Raw genomic sequence first — 17,726 nt, forward strand, 5'->3', positions numbered from 1 at the left:
TGACAGTATCACTTAGATTATGATCTTTATATTGGATATACAGCTTTATAATAGACATAGGAGATTTTCATTCAAATCAGAACCACCTTCACAATTTTTCTAAAATATATTAGCACAAGAGAAAACTCTGCTTTATTCCCAAGGTAACTTTTTGCATTTAAGAGATCAGACAGACTTTATCAGTTAAGTATTTTGCACACACATCTAAAGCCATGTAAAATGTATTGAAGTGTTTAGTACTGAAACCGTTCATAGTGTCTGCTATATCACTGCTACTCTGCAGGATGAGAGTAGAAGCACAAACTGTCCTCTGAACTAGGATAACAGATTAATCTGTTGCTGTGCTGCTAATACATCTACGGTCTGAATTTTCAGGTAAATGCACCCCCATACTCTGTAGGATGTTAGAGGCAGGTCCTGCAAGTCCAGCTTGAGCACTATATGATTCCAGCAGGTTAGTCACTAGGTTCAGGTCTACATCTACAGGTGTCAAATCAGCATCTCCTGCATCAGAATCATCTTCTAAGGCACAGTCAGCATCTCGAGACAGAGGTTCTTTAGCAGAACTAGCCTGTAGCACATACAGAGAGTAAATTTTGAAAACAAATATTTGATTACATGTAGGTTCTTTATGACAATCGCTGGTGGTATATGAAAAGCAACCATAGTGGGAGAAGCTCCTGACTAAGACAGCAGGGAAGGCACAGACTGATCTATGAAACTACCAGAATTACTCTTCACAATCAAGCAGTGGAGGAAAAAAACCCACCACAAGTGAGTTAAGCAGATACTTTAGAAGCCAAGTTAAAGTCCAGTATGTACTACCCAATCATGGAGGATAGGAGTTCATGAACCAAACAATCACACTATCAGAATCATCATGCAGAAGAAGTCACAAGAGAAGGATATGGAAAATTACTGGCCCTGCCTGGGGTTTCACCTGGAAGTCATCTAGGACTTCAATAGCTCCAAGAGATCATGAGACAGCTGCTTGTAGTACTAGTAAAATGCAGAAATGAAGCCAGGACTTGAAGGTACTGTGGAAGTCAAAAGTTTAGTTTTTTATATACGGAATCAGTCTCGTGGTATAGCTACAGCACACATTGTTTGCACATAGGATCTTTCTTTGGAAAGAGCACATGCTCAGAGATCAGGAACATCAGCCATGTATGCTTAGATTATTATTCTACTCCCTACCTCCTCTTTCATGGAAGGAGATAAATTACAAAACCCAAAAACATACATACCACTTTCCTTGGGGTGACGAAGCTTTTACCAACATTGGTGTGTGTCAGTTCACAGTCCATCTCATCCATGTATGATCTGAGACTTCCCATCATTTTATTTGGCGATGCCTTTTCCTCTTGACCATGGGCTTCAGAATCCAAGTCTTCATCGCTGTCCAAGAACTCAAACTGCTCCTCCTCATCCAGATCATCTGAGTCCAGCTCTTCTGAGTCAGCGCCTATAAACAAATCAAGTCAATGCAATGTATATGGATGGCCAGGAACAAGAGTAGAATGTTAATAAAGAAACTAGATCTCACCTAAAATTCTGTCTAAAGCATTTGTAAAAGAGTCAACATCAAAGGTGACACAGGCCTCAGCAGGTGACCTGAAATTTAAGAACAATTACTCCATAAATCCATTCTCTTGTACATCTGGTGTGGTATACTTGGGCAAGAACATTTGGCATCAACCTTGGCAGGCAGAATTAGGAGTGAAAAGTTTGGGGTGTTGGCCTGGTGATCTACTGGCAGTACAATACACTGCTTCTCTGCACGTGTCAGACATCTGCATACGTGATCAAAATCAAGTTCTTACACTTTAAAGTGGGTAAAAATAAGGGGAGTGGGAACTGATAAGGCTCTGAATTTGTTCATAGGTAGGATTATGCTTCTAGTCTCAATATTAATGTAGCTATTAAAAAAATTCACAATAGTCCACTCAAAATAGCCAACTCTCAAGCTCTTAAAAGTAAGGACTTGCTAGACCAGGAGTGGGCAAACTTTTTGGCCTGAGGGCCACCCTGGGTTTCCAAAATTGTATGGAGGGCTGGTTAGGGACGGCTGTGCCTCCCCAAACAGCCAGGCATGGCCCGGCCACCGCCCCCTATCCGACCCCCCCGTTCCCTGTCCCCTGACCGCCCCCTGCCCCACCCACCCCTCCCTCTCCCCTGACCGCCTCCAGACCCCCTGCCCCTGACTGCCCCCTGTCGCCCCATCCAATCCCCCCTCTCCTTCCTGACTGCCCCCCTGGGACCCATGCCCCCATTCAACCCCCGTTCCCTGCCCTCTGACCGCCCCAACCCCTATCCACACCCCCACCCCCTGATCGCCACCCCAAACCTCCCCGATCCCTGCCTCCTTACTGCGCTGCCTGGAGCACCGGTGGCTGGTGGCGCTACAGCCATGCTGCCCAGAGCGCCATGACAGTCAGCCGTGCCGCCTGGCTGGAGCCAGCCACACCACCGCACAGCACAGAGCACTAGGTCTGGCCGCAGCTCTGCAGCTGCGCTGCCCAGCAAGAGCTCACAGCCCCGCTGCCCAGAGCACTGCACCAGTGGTGCAGTGAGCTGAGGCTGCGGGGAAGGGAGAACAGCAGGGGAGGGGCTGGGGGTTAGCCTTCCAGGCCAGGAGCTCAGGGGCCAGGCAGGAGGGTCCCGCAGGCCACATCTAGCCTGCGGGCCGTAGTTTGCCCACCTCTGTACTAGACATTCTCAACACCCATAATGCTGAAACAGAACCACCACTATGCATCCGATGAAGTTCACTGTAGCTCACGAAAGCTTATGCTCAAATAAATTGGTTAGTCTCTAAGGTGCCACAAGTCCTCCTTTTCTTTTTGCGAATACAGACTAATACCGCTGTTACTTGAGAACTACCACTGCAACTTACACTTACTTGTAAGTAAGAGGTGGCTGTTAATGTTTACAGTGAATATCTTGCTCAGTGTAACAAGAAACTTAGCAGATGTGTTACTGTCAAATAAGCAAGTGAGAAAATACTGAAACACCAACAGTGAGGATTTTTTTCACTCTTTGGGCTGTGTTTTGGAATGGGAAGCACTTCCTCATTTTTGTTATATATAAGAAAGCAGGTGTTACACACTGCTGTTCTGCACTGCTTAGTTGGAATGTTTGCCTTTATGAATTCTAAGGTATTATACTAATGCACTGTCTTCATCTTAAGAGGTCTGGCGCTCCCAACATAGCCATAAGTTATAAATTTGCCTACGTGCAGCCTGATTAGAGACATTTTTAGTAATCCTCTGTAGTCAGAAAAGTTCACAATACACAAGAAAACAACCATCCTCAGATGTATACAATCCAAAGAGCCCCAATGTTGTTCAGATACTATGGTGACGGGCATGAGGAACCTAAATTAAGAAAAATGGATTCAAACAAAAAAACGAAGTAAGAGTTTTGGAAAATAAGACAGCTTTCAGATATTTTTACTGGTACCAGCTCAACATGTTATAAAAGTGTATATAAACTAAGAATGTAATTCTGCTTCAGGATTCTAGTGACTTTAACAAATCACTCAAGCTTAACTATGCTGGTTTGAAAAGCTGAATCCTAACCAGAATTGCAGCATTACTAATAGGGTTGCAACATAAAAAGCAATGCACTACATACACCATTATTTAAACAAATACCATGGAGTTTCTGCTCCTTCATGTGTTGAGACTTTAGATATAAAAGCCTTCATGCTTTCAGTAACCTCTGCCAAATCATACTTCTGATCTTCCTCATTTGAGGGAGGAATGGACTCATTTCTATCTGACGCCTCACTCAGGATCTGATCCAGATCATCCGGAGAGATCTCCAACCAACCATCATCTGAAATAACAGAAAGGGAACATATTTGTCAACCTACAAGATCAAATTGGGAATGCTGTAACTTTAAAATGGAGGAAATATTGATCAGCAAGATAAATGTTAACACAATGCCTACTTATTGTAAATCCTGAATACTTTATATGGAAATACTGAAATGTTTGATAATGAGAAAAACTATGAAGGGATTGAAAAGGTTACTTGACAAATACTTCTGACACCATTTTATCACACTGGACCAACAGACCAGCTCATATTTGGTGGCTTACGCAAAACAAACTGGTTGTTCTAACTAGTAGAGAGTTTTCCACTAGGCAAGATCACAAAAAAGCTTGTGGCAGTCTCAGCACAAAGGCTGAAATTGAATATACATGGAGACTGAACTTCTGTAGCCACTTGTCATATAAAGAGAAGTGCCTAATTTCCTACGACACCACCTTCACTCACCATCCTCAGGAGGAAGACTAGCAGCTTCTTTTTCAAGTTCATCCAAATTAAAGGACAACGTCTGTAGCAAGGTCAAGATTTCTTCACCTGGACTCATAGCAACAGCGCTAAAAGAAAAAATCCCCCACATCTGTAAAATCCCATGAAATCTAATTGAACATACATACATTAACAATATCAGTTTACAGTAACTCTTACCTTTTAGGCTTGATAACAGACTGCTGGAAGTAATTCTCTGCCATATGCAGCTGGTCCAGGTACTTAGCAGATCCTTCGAGTTCTCCCTATTTAAAACAGGTCAACACTAGTGTATGAAATCCTCCCTCAACTTCCCTTTCATAGCAGTGCCCAGAGGAACTACCACTAATAGTGAAATGGGGGTGAATATCACAATGCAGTTTCCTTGCTTAGTTATTGGTAGGGCCCTACCAAATTCATGGCCATGAAAAATGCGTTACGGACTGTGAAATCTGGTCTCCCTTCATGAAATCTTATCTTTTGTGTGCTTTTACCCTATATTGTACAGATTTCACAGGGGAGATCAGCGTTTCTCAAACTGTGGGGTCCTGACCAAAAGGGAGTTTCGGGGGTGGGGGGTGTCACAAGGTTATTTTAGGGGGGTGGCAGTATTGCTACCCTTACTTCTGTGCTGCCTTCAGAGCTGGGGGGCTGGAGAGTGGCGGCTGTAAGCAGGCACCCAGCTCTGAAGGCAGTTCGCCTGCACTGCTGCTGGCGAAGTAAGGGTGGCAATGCCATACCATGCCCCCCTTACTGCTGTGCTGCTGCCTCCAGAACTGGGTGGCCGGAGAGTGGCGGCTGCTGAGTGAGGGCCCAGCTCTGTAGGCAGCAGTGCAGAAGGACAGCAATACCATAGCATGCCATTCTTACTTCTGCACTGCTACTAGTGGCTGCTCTGCCTTCAGAGCTGGGCTCCCTAGCCAGCAGCCGCTGCTCTCCAGCTGCTCAGCTCCGAAGGCAGCACTGCCACCAGCAGCAGAGCAGAAATCAGGGTAGCAGTGTCACAACCCCCATACAATAACCTTGTGACCTCCCCCCACAAACTCCTTTATGGGTCAGGACCCCTACAATTACAACACCATGAAATTTCAGATGTAAATAGCTGAAATCATGAAATTAATTATTTTTAAAATTCTATGATGGTGAAATTGACCAAAATGGGCTGTGAGTTTGGTAGGGCCCTAGTTATTGGTTTGCATACATTGGCTCTTTAGGAAAAATCCAACTAAGTGCAGCCTAGAGTAAATAAGAGCAATTAAGCAGTGACCATAACAATGGTGGTTTGTAGTGTTACTGTAGCAGTGTTGGTCCTAGAATACAAGGCAGGGGAGGTAAATCTATTATTGGACCAACTTCTATTGGTGAGAGAGACAAGTTTTTGAGATTACACAGATATTACCTCATGCACCTAGTCTCTCTAGTACAATGATGCTGTAAATTCTGACCGAAATTTGAAAGCTGGTTTTGTTTTTCCTGAGTTATACAAAGAGAGACAGAGACAGTTCCTTACCTTGAAATAATTATTTTTCTTCAGGCTGTTGAGGAAACCAGTCCAAAAGGGGGTGTTTAATACTTGCCTCTTGGAATCAGGAGCAACTGGGTTGCACTTGGAGCATAATATTTCAAAGCCATGAGCCTATATAAGAGATGCAGGAAACATAGGCTCTTAACTATGACATGTTTGTTGAAGTTTGCTTTAAATGACTGCACAAAGAACTCAGTAGTGATAAGCTCCAGATTCTGTCATGAGAGAAATGATTTGATGCCTGCTCTCTGGGACATAACTGCCTGGGAGTACCGCAGAGGCAGAGTTCTCAAATTCCAGAATAGCAAGGGGGTGGGCCCATGATCAGCGATCCTAGAAATCCATTTGCTGCAGGTAAAAAAATGGATTTATTTATTCTTTTAAAAACAGAGAATCTTTAGTTCTTTACATTTTGTGGGGAAACAAATATATACAGTGGAACCCCAATTATCCGATCTAATTGGGACTGGGGCCAGATCGGATAATCAAAAATTCAGATAATCAGGAGAATAGGTAGGGCTTGGACTGTCAGCCGTTTGTGGCAGGTCTTGGGCTGTCACCCTAAAAATTGTAAATATATCAATAAAATATTGTGTTCAATTGATCTTCATATATATTCTGGCTAGAGAAACTAAAGTTCAGCAATTCATTTCAAATCACAGAAAAAGAAGGCTTTTTATGGTTTTTTTTTTTTTTTTTTTTTTTTTAATTTTGAGGTTTTTATCGTGGAAAAAGTAGGATCCCTGCCCACGACACTCAGTAGCAACCCTAACAAGTGATTAAGATGCGTTGACAGGCTTCAAGAGGAGGACCATCTATTTCTCCTGAGCTGCAAGGACAAAGGAGATCTTTCATCTTCACGAAGGTCTCATTTCCATTTTCCTAGAATAAAACTTAGTTTTTCAACAAAGACAACATGGTGGTAAGAATATCTGGATCCTTCTGGTACAACTTCCAGTGGAGGAGATGCACGAGTAACCAGTTATGAGTTTCTATTTTTCTGGGACAGATAAGACTCTTGCAATAAGAGTGGAAAATTTTTTCTTTAATGACTTGGGAGAAGCAAAGCTGGGAACTAGATTCAGATGGGGGGAGGGAAAGAGTAAAGTTTGAGAAAAAGGAATGGATTTGCTTAAAGGGAAAGTACTTGGAAGAAATACCCATGCCCAATCTGTAAAAACAATCCTCTACAGCGGTCTGATACAGCATCCTTTTGGGGACGTAAGCTGCTGTTTGGCTTCAAGTTCTCTCTGTAAGCAAGCCAGGGGAAAATAAAGAGGCACACTTAATGATTCAACCACCCCCAAAAATATGAACTAGAGGGGAAAACAAAAAACAAGCATAAGTGTAGGAGACATGTAAAAAGACATTACCAGTTTCATGCCTAGCTCATGTGCTTTGTATTGATGGTGTACAGGAGAAGGCAATGTATATCCACTGCGTCTGTCTGGAACAAACTTCTGCTGCATTAATTGTGCATATAAACATTTAGTGAATGTGACCTGTAAATATCAAAACAAATAAACATATTGTAGCATGATTTTCTAGAAGACACACCAACTTAAATAAAAAGCCATACTTTTGTCTGAATCTTATTTTACACCTGCAGTTGTTAAAAGTAACACTTACAATGTTACTTAAAGACTGGTGATTTGATTGGTGATCCCCCCCGCCCACATTTTTTATGTCACAATTCCAGTATCCTCCTTCTGTGAGCTGGATGACTTCAGCAAGGCCTTATTGTATACATAAAGTCATCAGGTGGCTGCTGAGAGGCCTTACTCTGGTGAGGAACGGGTTTGGGAGCAATGGCAGGAAGAAAAAGAGTGGCAGAGTACCACCCACCCTGCACAATAAAATTTGAAAAAGGAGTTTCGCCTAGTTATTGGGGCAGAAAGAGAAAGAAAGCGTAGATAAAAGGAATTTAGACTTTTTCTAATTTTAGGGTTGTCTTGGGGAAGGGTGTTAGGGTGCTTTAACCTTCACCCACTTCCCTGGTCCTTCTCGCATGAACAGAAAGCAACAATACCCGAAGTCCAAAGGTGCAAACAATTCGATGTTTATTGGGGTGAACTTCCAGCAAGCATGATTCCAGTTTCCTTCCTTAGTATCCTCCTTCCCAGCTCTGACACCACAGAGCCTTACCCCTGTGTCCCTGTTCCCATTCCTGCCCTTAGCCAAACATGATTCCAGTTTCCCCAGCCCCATTCCCTGTTCCCATTTCCCCTTTTAACAAACCCATGATTCCAATTTCCTTATCCCCATTCCCTGTTCCCATTTCCCCCACCCGCATGCCCACCCCCACCCCCCTACTTCCTGATTGACTGCAGACTATATAATAAAACTTGACTTCCTTCTGCTTTGCTATACCTTAACCAATCATGTTCCTGAAATTTAACTAACCAATCCTAACATATTGTAACATGATTATGTACCCAATTATATCCCACCACCTTAATTAGTTTACACCCAGCAAAATTAATTATACAGCAGACAAGAACAATCACAGAACCAAACAGAGATTATACAGACAAACAATAGCAAAGTAGGAACTATAATGACAAAACAATACAGAAGTGAGGATTTCACATCCCAGCTATTGATAAGTGAGTTCTTGCCAGACAGGATGCTATCAAACTAAGTTTCCTTTTACATTTTCTAGGCACTTCCCTTTCTCTGGAGATGACAGGAATACAATCCTGTCCTGATAGTGCCTAACAGCCCAACAGCACCCTATTCCAAACTAGTCACATTGAAATGTGAGGGTGTGACTGTTCGCTTCCTAGCTTATGGCTGCCTCTGCTGCTTAGCCAAAGGCCTTAGCCTAAGAACAGGGCCTCAAACTGTCACAGTAAGAGAAGGCCCTTACACCAGCAGACAGTGATTTTGATTCTTTCTTTTATACCTCTAGAACTAGCCAAGTGATAAGAATACACCTAAATTCTTAAACTACAGGCCTTTGCAGACAGGCCTGAATATCTAGATCCTAACAAAGGGTGAGACAAAACTTTTTATAGTCTATGATCATCTAGTTCCCGTTACTGTTGGAGTATATAGTAGTAAAACATAAGATTCCTAAAGCAAACAGAAATTCATGACTGTCCTCAAGAAAAATGAATTTGCAAACATACTGTTTTAAAATTGAAAGCCATACATTTCCTAACATGACTACGGAACAAACAGTATATCCATCAATCAAGCAGTCAGTAGAATGGCAATAAGTTACAGGCAGAAAGATCACTTACTGAAGTCATTACACATTTGTTGGGCAAGAAAATTTTGAAAGGGCAACATGCTTGTAAGTCAATGGGATCTCGCAGATAAAAGGCCTGGACTGCTGCAGCAACCAGTGCAGGGCGATGCTTCAACACTACCACAATGCCTGCTGGAAGGTAACAGTGGGCTTGGTGAAGGGAGGCCTGGACTTTCTCAGGATACCTGTGGCAGGCAATAATACAAAAAATACTACAGACATGACCAGCCATTTAATATAGGCCTGTTTCCTCTGTCATTTAATATCAGAATGTACATTATGCCAGATTATTAAAATACTCTGAAATCAAATTAGAATACTAGTCAACAATGTTTCTGCAATGTTTCTACAAGACTTGCATAGCCAAGCTCTTTTGCCAAGATCAATGAAATTCCATTCCCCACCCCGTTTTGGGGAAATGCATGATTGTGAACTAGCCAAACAGGCTAGCTGTATAGCTTCTTGGTAATAAACAGAGGAGTCAAATTACAGTCATTTTGCTCAGCCCCAGGTTGTCAACTTCTGCAAAGGAATTTCTACCACCAATCCAGTGACCCTTGCTGGCCAATCCTGAATGCAAGTTGATGGTCTGAAGGCCACTCTACTTCTGTCTCTCAGCCGAGAGCCCAGGAAGAGATCCAGACATACACTTCTATGGAAAGGCTCAAATTGCGTCCGCCTTCCTGGAAGTCATGAATGAAGAAATAATGTTGTCCTTTTGTAAAAGCCTGGAATTTAGCCCTGAACCACTGAGGTGTCAGTGCTGAGATCAGAATATAGTGTATGGGACTAGCGTTGTTAGGGTCCCCACCATAAGAATGCCACAGAAATTAGCATAGATTTGTCAGGATAGGAGTAACCTCATTGTAGTTAACAGGAAAATGGTTTAGATACCATGGATACTTAGATAAGGGAGGTAAGTTCCCGAGAAGCTCAGGATCAGAACATTCTGGTAAAGAATATCAGAAAAAATAATCCACGTACCCACTGATGCGTTTATATACAGCTGCTCTAATAGATTTTGTGGCCAGGAAGTCCTCTGGGTGTGCATACAATAGCATTAACGCCTGCAGGATTGTTGGATTGGTGACAGGTAGCCAAGGCTCCTCTCCAAGAGTCTTTGGCTGTGGAATGATGCACAATTCTCCTTGGTGGAAAAAAACCTGACAAAATGTAACATGTTCATTAGGCAAAATTTTGCCAGCGTTCCATACAGGTCTTAAATTAATGAATGACTGGTGAATTTATACATACACCTCTACCCTGATATAACGCTGTCCTCGGGAGCCAAAAAATCTTAATGTGTTATATCAAACTTGCTTTGATTCACCAGAGCGTGCAACCCCGCCCCTCCGGAGCACTGCTTTACCAAGTTATATCGGGTTGCATTATATTGGGGTAGAGGTGTAGTTACAAAAGCATTCTCCATGTGAAGGGATGGTTAGAGAGGATCAAAATGGCACATCAGAAGGAACATCCATATTCACATATAGATTAATGAATTTATCTATTAGATGTACTTTTTTGCATTTATCCAAACTTCAGAGAACACATTAGAAATTAGGAGTATGAGAAGAGAATTGATGCAAGAAGCAGAAGTTGAGGAAAGGAGGTAATTATTCAGAGAGCCTCACTGGGTTGCAGCAAAGACTCGGGACTTAATCATTGATTTCAGAACAATTCTGACGGCAACAGGGTCCAGTCAAATGAATTTTTAATTTATTTCAGTTTCTTTAACAGGACAGATAACATGCTTGGTCTTCTATCTGAGGTCCTCCTCACTCAGAGAAAGGAGGCAGGGAGGCTTAGGATCAAATCTCAGTACTGACACTGCCTGCCTGTGTAATCGCTCTGTCTCCAGTTTCCCCATCTGTAGAACAGAGAACACTCCTCTCTCCTTGCTGAACATTTGTAAAGCACTTTTGATCTCCTTGTAAGGGAGTTAAAATAGCGCTATATATCCAAAGAAGGTTGCGTGGGGTTGTGTGTGTGTGTGTGTGGTGGTTTGGGTTTTTTTTTTCCAAATAAAGAGCATTTGGGAGAAGAAACAGCCCTGCCAATAAGTATCATTCTGTCCTGCCATTTAAACTAATTGCTGCCAAGATACTCACTTATATTTACTGATCACATAGTATCAGTAGTGTCACACACAGCCTACACGAGCATTTACACTGGTTTATGTAATATTGGTATTATGTATACAGAAGTTCAGGTAACTTTAAAGGCAAAACAGAAATTTTAAGCATGATTTGTGTGAGAGAACCATTTTGTGAGGAAAAAGCATGCTGGGTAATCACACCTTCTTAACTATTAGAGAATATTTCTAACTAACAAATTTAGATGACATGTATAGGTTATGAATCTGGCTTTCTTCTTATTTGCACCTTCAGATACCCAGACATGCTGATAAACCAAGGGTAGATCAATTACTTCAGAACTATCAGAATTCACAAACATTCCTACAGGAGTTTCCTAGAGAACAACATTCGAACGAATGGGATGTTAGAACACATAGTATGTCCAACTGCACTGGATGTGTTCAACTGGTAAGCCTGTAGTAAGTTTTTGTGGTAAGCATAGCTATTAAAAAACAAAACAGGAGAAAAGAAAACTAGACTGTGGTCAAAGAGATCAAGCAGCTGATCACAAGACTCTGGTTCAGTCCAGAGACTGCCTTTACAAACAATGTGACAAGTGTAGATTTGTGATGGAGGTAGGAGAATAAGACAGGTCAACTAATTTCATTTGTAGCTTAACCTGGGATTTGATTTTAAGTCTGCAGGGGTAAAAGGCTACTGCAATTAACTCAATACATCATTGAATTACCTGCCTGCTTGCATGACAATTTCACCTACCCGATTGGTACTATTTTCAGGTTTTAACCACTTTGGGAGGAAGTCAGCAGCCTCTATCAGCAGGAACTCACCATCATTGTCATCAACCCTAGTCAAATAGAAATCAGTGTCATATTAAACATGGTCCTGTATAGCACAATGATAAGTAATTACTAGTTATTGCTTCAGTGAAAGGGGGCTTCTTCACTTTTTTTTTTTTTTTTTTTTTTAAAACATTCATTGTAAAAGATTTTTTCCCCTCTTAATCCTCTACAACAAGATAGAAACATGGTTAAAGGTTTCAGCTGCCTGGTCCTTTTAGGAAAGGCATTTTCCCTTTTACTTGGTAGCAGCCTTAAATAGGGTTTCCAGGATTATTTTCTGCATGTTCCTATTTGGAAGTCAACTAATGTTTCCTCCACTTGAACGAGTTCTTTTATTGATAATAAATTAACAGGTCTGCAGAATTTTTAGTCACATTTGTATTATGAACAAGAATAGGACTCATTTCTTTGAGCCATGTATTAGGAAAAGATTGGAAACATGCTATATGCTCAAGTACAGTTTATATAGAAACACAATTAAGAACAAGACTGGGGGAATATTATTTCTATACACAGATTTTGCAATGTCAAGCACTAACCATATTTTATTCTGGTCACCCTAAAAGGCACTTTTATTTCATCTATCCTAGAAGAGAGTAAAATTTGAAATCGAGAAGATATTGTTATATAGTAAACCTAAAATTCAAACTACAGAGATTCGTATTCTCCCTCAGGCTCTGGTACACCAAAGCACTTAAGACCATGCTTAACTAAATTCAAAGGGACTATGCATGTGCTTAAAATTAAGCACATGATTACGCACTTTGCTAAATTGGGCCCTCAAGGAACAGTCTACAGAAAGACCAGAAGGAGGGACAAATACTTGTGTACTTTTCTGAACATACTAACAGTGGGCAACTCAACTGTTAAGCTCTTTTCCCTTACTTTCTCCTATATGACAAGAAACCATTAGTACAAAGCCACTACTATGATTTCTATTTTCAATAAATACTTTACAAACTCAGACGTCTGACACAAACACTGTGGCCAGGTCTACGCTATAGACCTATATCGGTATAAGTATGTTGCTCCAGGGTATAAAGAATCCACACCCGAATGACACAGTTATATTGACCTAACTCCCCATGTAGACACTTATGTTGATGAGAGAGTTTCTCCCATTGACATAGCCACTACCTCTCGAGAAGGTGGATTAACTACGCCAACAGGAAAAGCTCTCCAACAGCATAGGAGCGTCTTAACTTGCAGGGTTTTAAGTGTAGACCTGGGATCTAGCCCACATGTACTGAAGTAAACGGTAAGACTCCAGTTAACACTTTCAAGCTGTTTTAGAAGGAAAAGTTATTTGTCTTTCATTTCCCCCCATCTTGACAACAGAAGTGTGTTTTTGAAAAAGCAATTTAATATTATCCTGGTGAGGTTTAGAGTACAACAATAGCTGTCATTGAAGGAGCTTAAAAGGCTTTAATTTACAGTTTCACAAAACGCTGAAAATGTGTTAGAGGTACCTTGCTGCTATTTCTGGAAACTTCTTTGTTATTTGCTGTATGAGGTACACAATAAACCATTCATCTTCAATATTATCCCCAAATTTAGTCACACCACCAATATGTGCAGGGATATCTCCTGGGAGGAAGGATTAAAAAAAGATTCAAGACAGAAGTTAAGCAGTATCACCTCTATTAATGGTCTGTAAAACATGGTCAATCTATTCACTATGTATCAGAGAGGTAGCCGCATTAGTCTGTATCCACAAAAACAACAAGGAGTCCGGTGGCACCTTAAAGACTAATACCCAAATAAACCTGTTAGGCTTTAAGGTGCCACTGGACTCCTCGTTGTTTCAATCTATTCACTATGTCAGCAGTTCTCAAACTTTTGCAACCCGAGGACCCTCATTTTGAAATAAATTTTTTCGGGGATTCCCAAGCTCCCCCCACCCCCTGAAAAGCAACCAGTACATCTCTTTGGCAGCGGTTCCTAGGCAGGGCAGCCACGGGGTCTCCACCTGCTGTCCTTGCCCACAAGCACCATTCCCACAGCTCCCATTGGCCACAGTTCCCAGCCAATGGGAGCTCCGGAGTCTGTGCTTGGGGCAGGGGCAGCACGCAGAAACACACCCCCCCCCCCGTCCGGGGTCACAGGGACGTATTGGCCACTTCTGGGAGCGGCACGGAGCCAGGGCAGGCAGGAGGCCTGCCTTAGCCCCTGCCAGACTTTTAGCACCTAAAATCTCCTGGGTTGGCCTTCAGTAGGCTCTGGGGAGATAGAGGGAGGGGGAGGGAGTTGATTAGCGGGGGCCCCCGGACACCCTGGAGTACTCTCGGGGATCCCAGTTTGAGATAATGCTGCACTATGTAATAAAACTGGAGGTGGGGAGAAATGGGAAGAGAACATGACTCAGCAGTTGAAATGATGAATGTTTTGTGCTAGTAGTTCTGTTAACAGCGATATCAAACAAAGAAAGCAAGATAAGCAGTAGGCAACCTTAGTGAGAACTGCAGTACCAACCCAACAAAATATGGAGAATGATTTGCAACTTTTCACTTGAGGAAAGGGGTTAAACAACAATACTATAAAAAAACCCTGAGTTTTCAGTGAACAAATTCATAACAGTTTTCAGATTTTCCTCTTCTTGGCCCCAAAGATTTACAGACATTCCTCAGTAATATCACCAGCATGTTTTATTTTCATAGTAGTAAGCAGGTAGAAATCCCACCCTATACCAGATTAAAACAAATGCAGTAGTTTTACCTTTAGCAGGTTTATATTTGAGATTAAAAGGTTGATTTTGCCAGATATAAGAAACTAATATTGGTGCAAACTGGACCAATATCCTCTCAATGTACTGCTGAAGAACTTCTCTGCATTGGTCTGGGTCACCTGGTTCACAAGTTACCAGAAAGAGCTGGTACTGCACTGCATCTTCTGCAGTTGCCACTCTCAGCTCCCCTTTCCATTCTGAACTTTTATAAAGTGTCCTTCAAAAAAAAAACACAAAAAAAAAAATAGGTTCAACCATTCAAAACCAGTAAATATTAAGTAACCCACCCTCCAAAATGATATATTCAGCCATGTTATCTATTCAAAACATCCCTGATGCTCTTCTACATTGCCCCAGCCAGTCATATCGGATAAGAAAACCCTTTATTTACTTTACGGAGCAAACCAATTCTACAGCAGAGGGAAACCTTAAAAGTTGTCTCAAAAGAAGTATGAGCTAGAGAGCTCAGCCCTATGTCAGGCAACCTGTAGCCAGAGCCATGGCAACGGGTGCCACAGACACACATCAGGGTCATCCCCGAAAGAAACACTTGGCCTGTCACCCACCTCCACCATCACAGCCACAGAGCGGAGCGGGTCCCGCTGCCCTCCACCGCGCAGGGCTAATGCCTCGCGGCCTCTTCTCCGCAAACTGCACCAGCCGCTTCCGACCCCTCCGCGGCTACTGCGCCCAGCCCGGACACCCTGACGCGGCCAGCGGCTTCCCGGGGAGCTGCGGGGGCAGAGCGCCTGGCGAGGGCCCCGGCGCGCGAGTGCGAGCGTTAGACCGCCCGGCCTCGCGCCCCCAGGGAAGTGCGGGCGGCCTAGGCCAGCCCGCCACACGAGGCCGGAGAACGTGGGAAGCCCGATCGCGGAGGGCCCCGGGGCACTGAGGACTCTGCCCGCGGCACCACGGCCCGTTACAGTCGCCTCAGCTCACCCCTCACCAGCCGGCGCGCTCCCTGCTGCGCCAGTCATCACCGCGCGCCAGCGGCAGCCCCCGCTTCCGCCGGGGGGGTGGGGCGTCGCCATGGCGGCCGGAGGCAGAGCCGGGCGCCCGGAGAAGCCGCGATGAGGGATGAGGATGATCTCGCGATACACGCGGAAGCCGGTGCCCCCCGACGCCCTGGAGATGTGAGTGCCCCCGTCGCTGCAGCCCGGCTAGGGCCAGCCCCGAACCACACGCGGGAGATTTGGCGGTAACGGCCCCAACGGCCGAGACCTCACTGCTCCCCACCCTGACAGCTGCACCCCCCCCACAGGGCCTGCCCCCTGGCGTGCCAGCAACAATCCTCACATAGGGCCCGAGCCCCCCCCCCACAGCCTGATAGCAGCTCCCCCCCATGACCCGCGTCCCCCCCCCCCGCCCCCGATCACGGCACCCCTCCCTCTCCCACAGGGCCTAGCCCTTCCCACCCGGCCTCACTGCAGCACGGGCCCCAAGATCCTCTCCCCCCTCATACGAGTTTGGGTTTTAAGTAAAACATCAAATATTGCGAGAACTGTAATCCAGTTGCCAGAGTTGGCTACATTGAATATGTTTCACAGGAGCTGCCCTAAGAATAGCTAGAGCTATCAGTCTTTGATTCTTTAGGAGTGACAGTAGTTTATTAAACAGAAATCTACCAACAAGAAAAGGAGGACTTGTGGCACCTTAGAGACTAACCAATTTATTTGAGCATGAGCTTTCGTGAGCTACAGCTCACTTCATCGGATGCATTCAGTGGACAATACAGTGGGGAGATTTATATACATAGAGAACATGAAACAGTGGATGTTACCATACACACTGTAACGAGAGTAATCATTTAAGGTGAGCTATTACCAGCAGGAAAGGGGGGTGGGGGAGAGAAACCTTTTGCAGTGATAATCAAGGTGGGCCATTTCCAGCAGTTGACAAGAACGTCTGAGGAACAGTGGAGGGGGGGGAAATAAACATGGGGAAATAGTTTTACTTTGTGTAATGACCCATCCACTCCAAGTCTTTATTCAAACCTAAGTTAATTGTATCCAGTTTGAAAATTAATTCCAATTCAGCAGTCTCTCGTTGGAGTCTAAAGAAAAGGAGTACTTGTGGCACCTTAGAGACTAACCAATTTATTTGAGCATGAGCTTTCGTGAGCTACAGCTCACTTCATCAGATGCATACCGTGGAAACTGCAGCAGACTTTATATATACACAGAGAATATGAAACAATACCTCCTCCCACCCCACTGTCCTGCTGGTAATAGCTTATCTAAAGTAATCGTCAGGTTAGGCCATTTCCAGTAACCTGACGATTACTTTAGATAAGCTATTACCAGCAGGACAGTGGGGTGGGAGGAGGTATTGTTTCATATTCTCTGTGTATATATAAAGTCTGCTGCAGTTTCCACGGTATGCATCTGATGAAGTGAGCTGTAGCTCACGAAAGCTCATGCTCAAATAAATTGGTTAGTCTCTAAGGTGCCACAAGTACTCCTTTTCTTTTTGCGAATACAGACTAACACGGCTGTTACTCTGAAACCTGTCGTTGGAGTCTGTTTTTGAAGTTTATTTGTTGGAGGATAGTCACTTTGAGATCAGAAATCGAGTGACCAGAGAGATTGAAGTGTTCTCCGACTGGTTTTTGAATGTTATAATTCTTGACGTCTGATTTGTGTCCATTTATTCTTTTACGTAGAGACTGTCCAGTTTGACCAATGTACATGGCAGAGGGGCATTGCTGGCACATGATGGCATATATCAGGCATATATCACATTGGTAGATGTGCAGGTGAACGAGCCTCTGATAGCGTGGCTGATGTGATTAGGCCCTATGATGGTGTCCCCTGAATAGATATGTGGACACGGTTATGTGGACTTGGAGTGGATGGGTCATTACACAAAGTAAAACTATTTCCCCATATTTATTCCGCCCCCCCCACCCTCCACTGTTCCTCAGACTTTCTTGTCAACTGCTGGAAATGGCCCACCTTGATTATCACTACAAAAGGTTCCTCTC

General features: G+C 43.5%; 2 protein-coding genes across 8 annotated transcripts in view; one reads left to right on the top strand and one right to left on the bottom strand.

Moving 5' to 3' along the window:
- On the bottom strand, nt 1-15,867 carry ECD (ecdysoneless cell cycle regulator). Its single transcript, XM_077822128.1, has 14 exons — nt 15,683-15,867; nt 14,734-14,960; nt 13,488-13,605; nt 11,936-12,023; nt 10,065-10,243; nt 9,073-9,265; nt 7,201-7,329; nt 5,813-5,938; nt 4,483-4,568; nt 4,285-4,391; nt 3,657-3,840; nt 1,547-1,614; nt 1,248-1,465; nt 1-571 (listed from the first exon to the last, which is right to left on the bottom strand). Exons 1-14 carry the CDS (start codon nt 15,772-15,774, stop codon nt 329-331), a joined length of 2,058 nt encoding a protein of 685 aa, XP_077678254.1. The 5' UTR covers nt 15,775-15,867; the 3' UTR covers nt 1-328.
- Nucleotides 15,739-17,726, top strand: part of FAM149B1 (family with sequence similarity 149 member B1) — a 22,590-nt gene continuing 20,602 nt past the window's right edge. For all 7 annotated transcript variants that reach the window (XM_077822129.1, XM_077822134.1, XM_077822132.1 and 4 more), the window contains exon 1: nt 15,739-15,876. In XM_077822129.1, coding sequence (XP_077678255.1) covers nt 15,821-15,876 — 56 coding nt within the window. In that variant the 5' untranslated portion in view covers nt 15,739-15,820. The remainder of the gene's footprint in view (nt 15,877-17,726) is intronic.

This window comes from Eretmochelys imbricata, chromosome 7, assembly GCF_965152235.1.
Source record: "Eretmochelys imbricata isolate rEreImb1 chromosome 7, rEreImb1.hap1, whole genome shotgun sequence".
Classification (NCBI taxonomy): domain Eukaryota; kingdom Metazoa; phylum Chordata; order Testudines; family Cheloniidae; genus Eretmochelys; species Eretmochelys imbricata.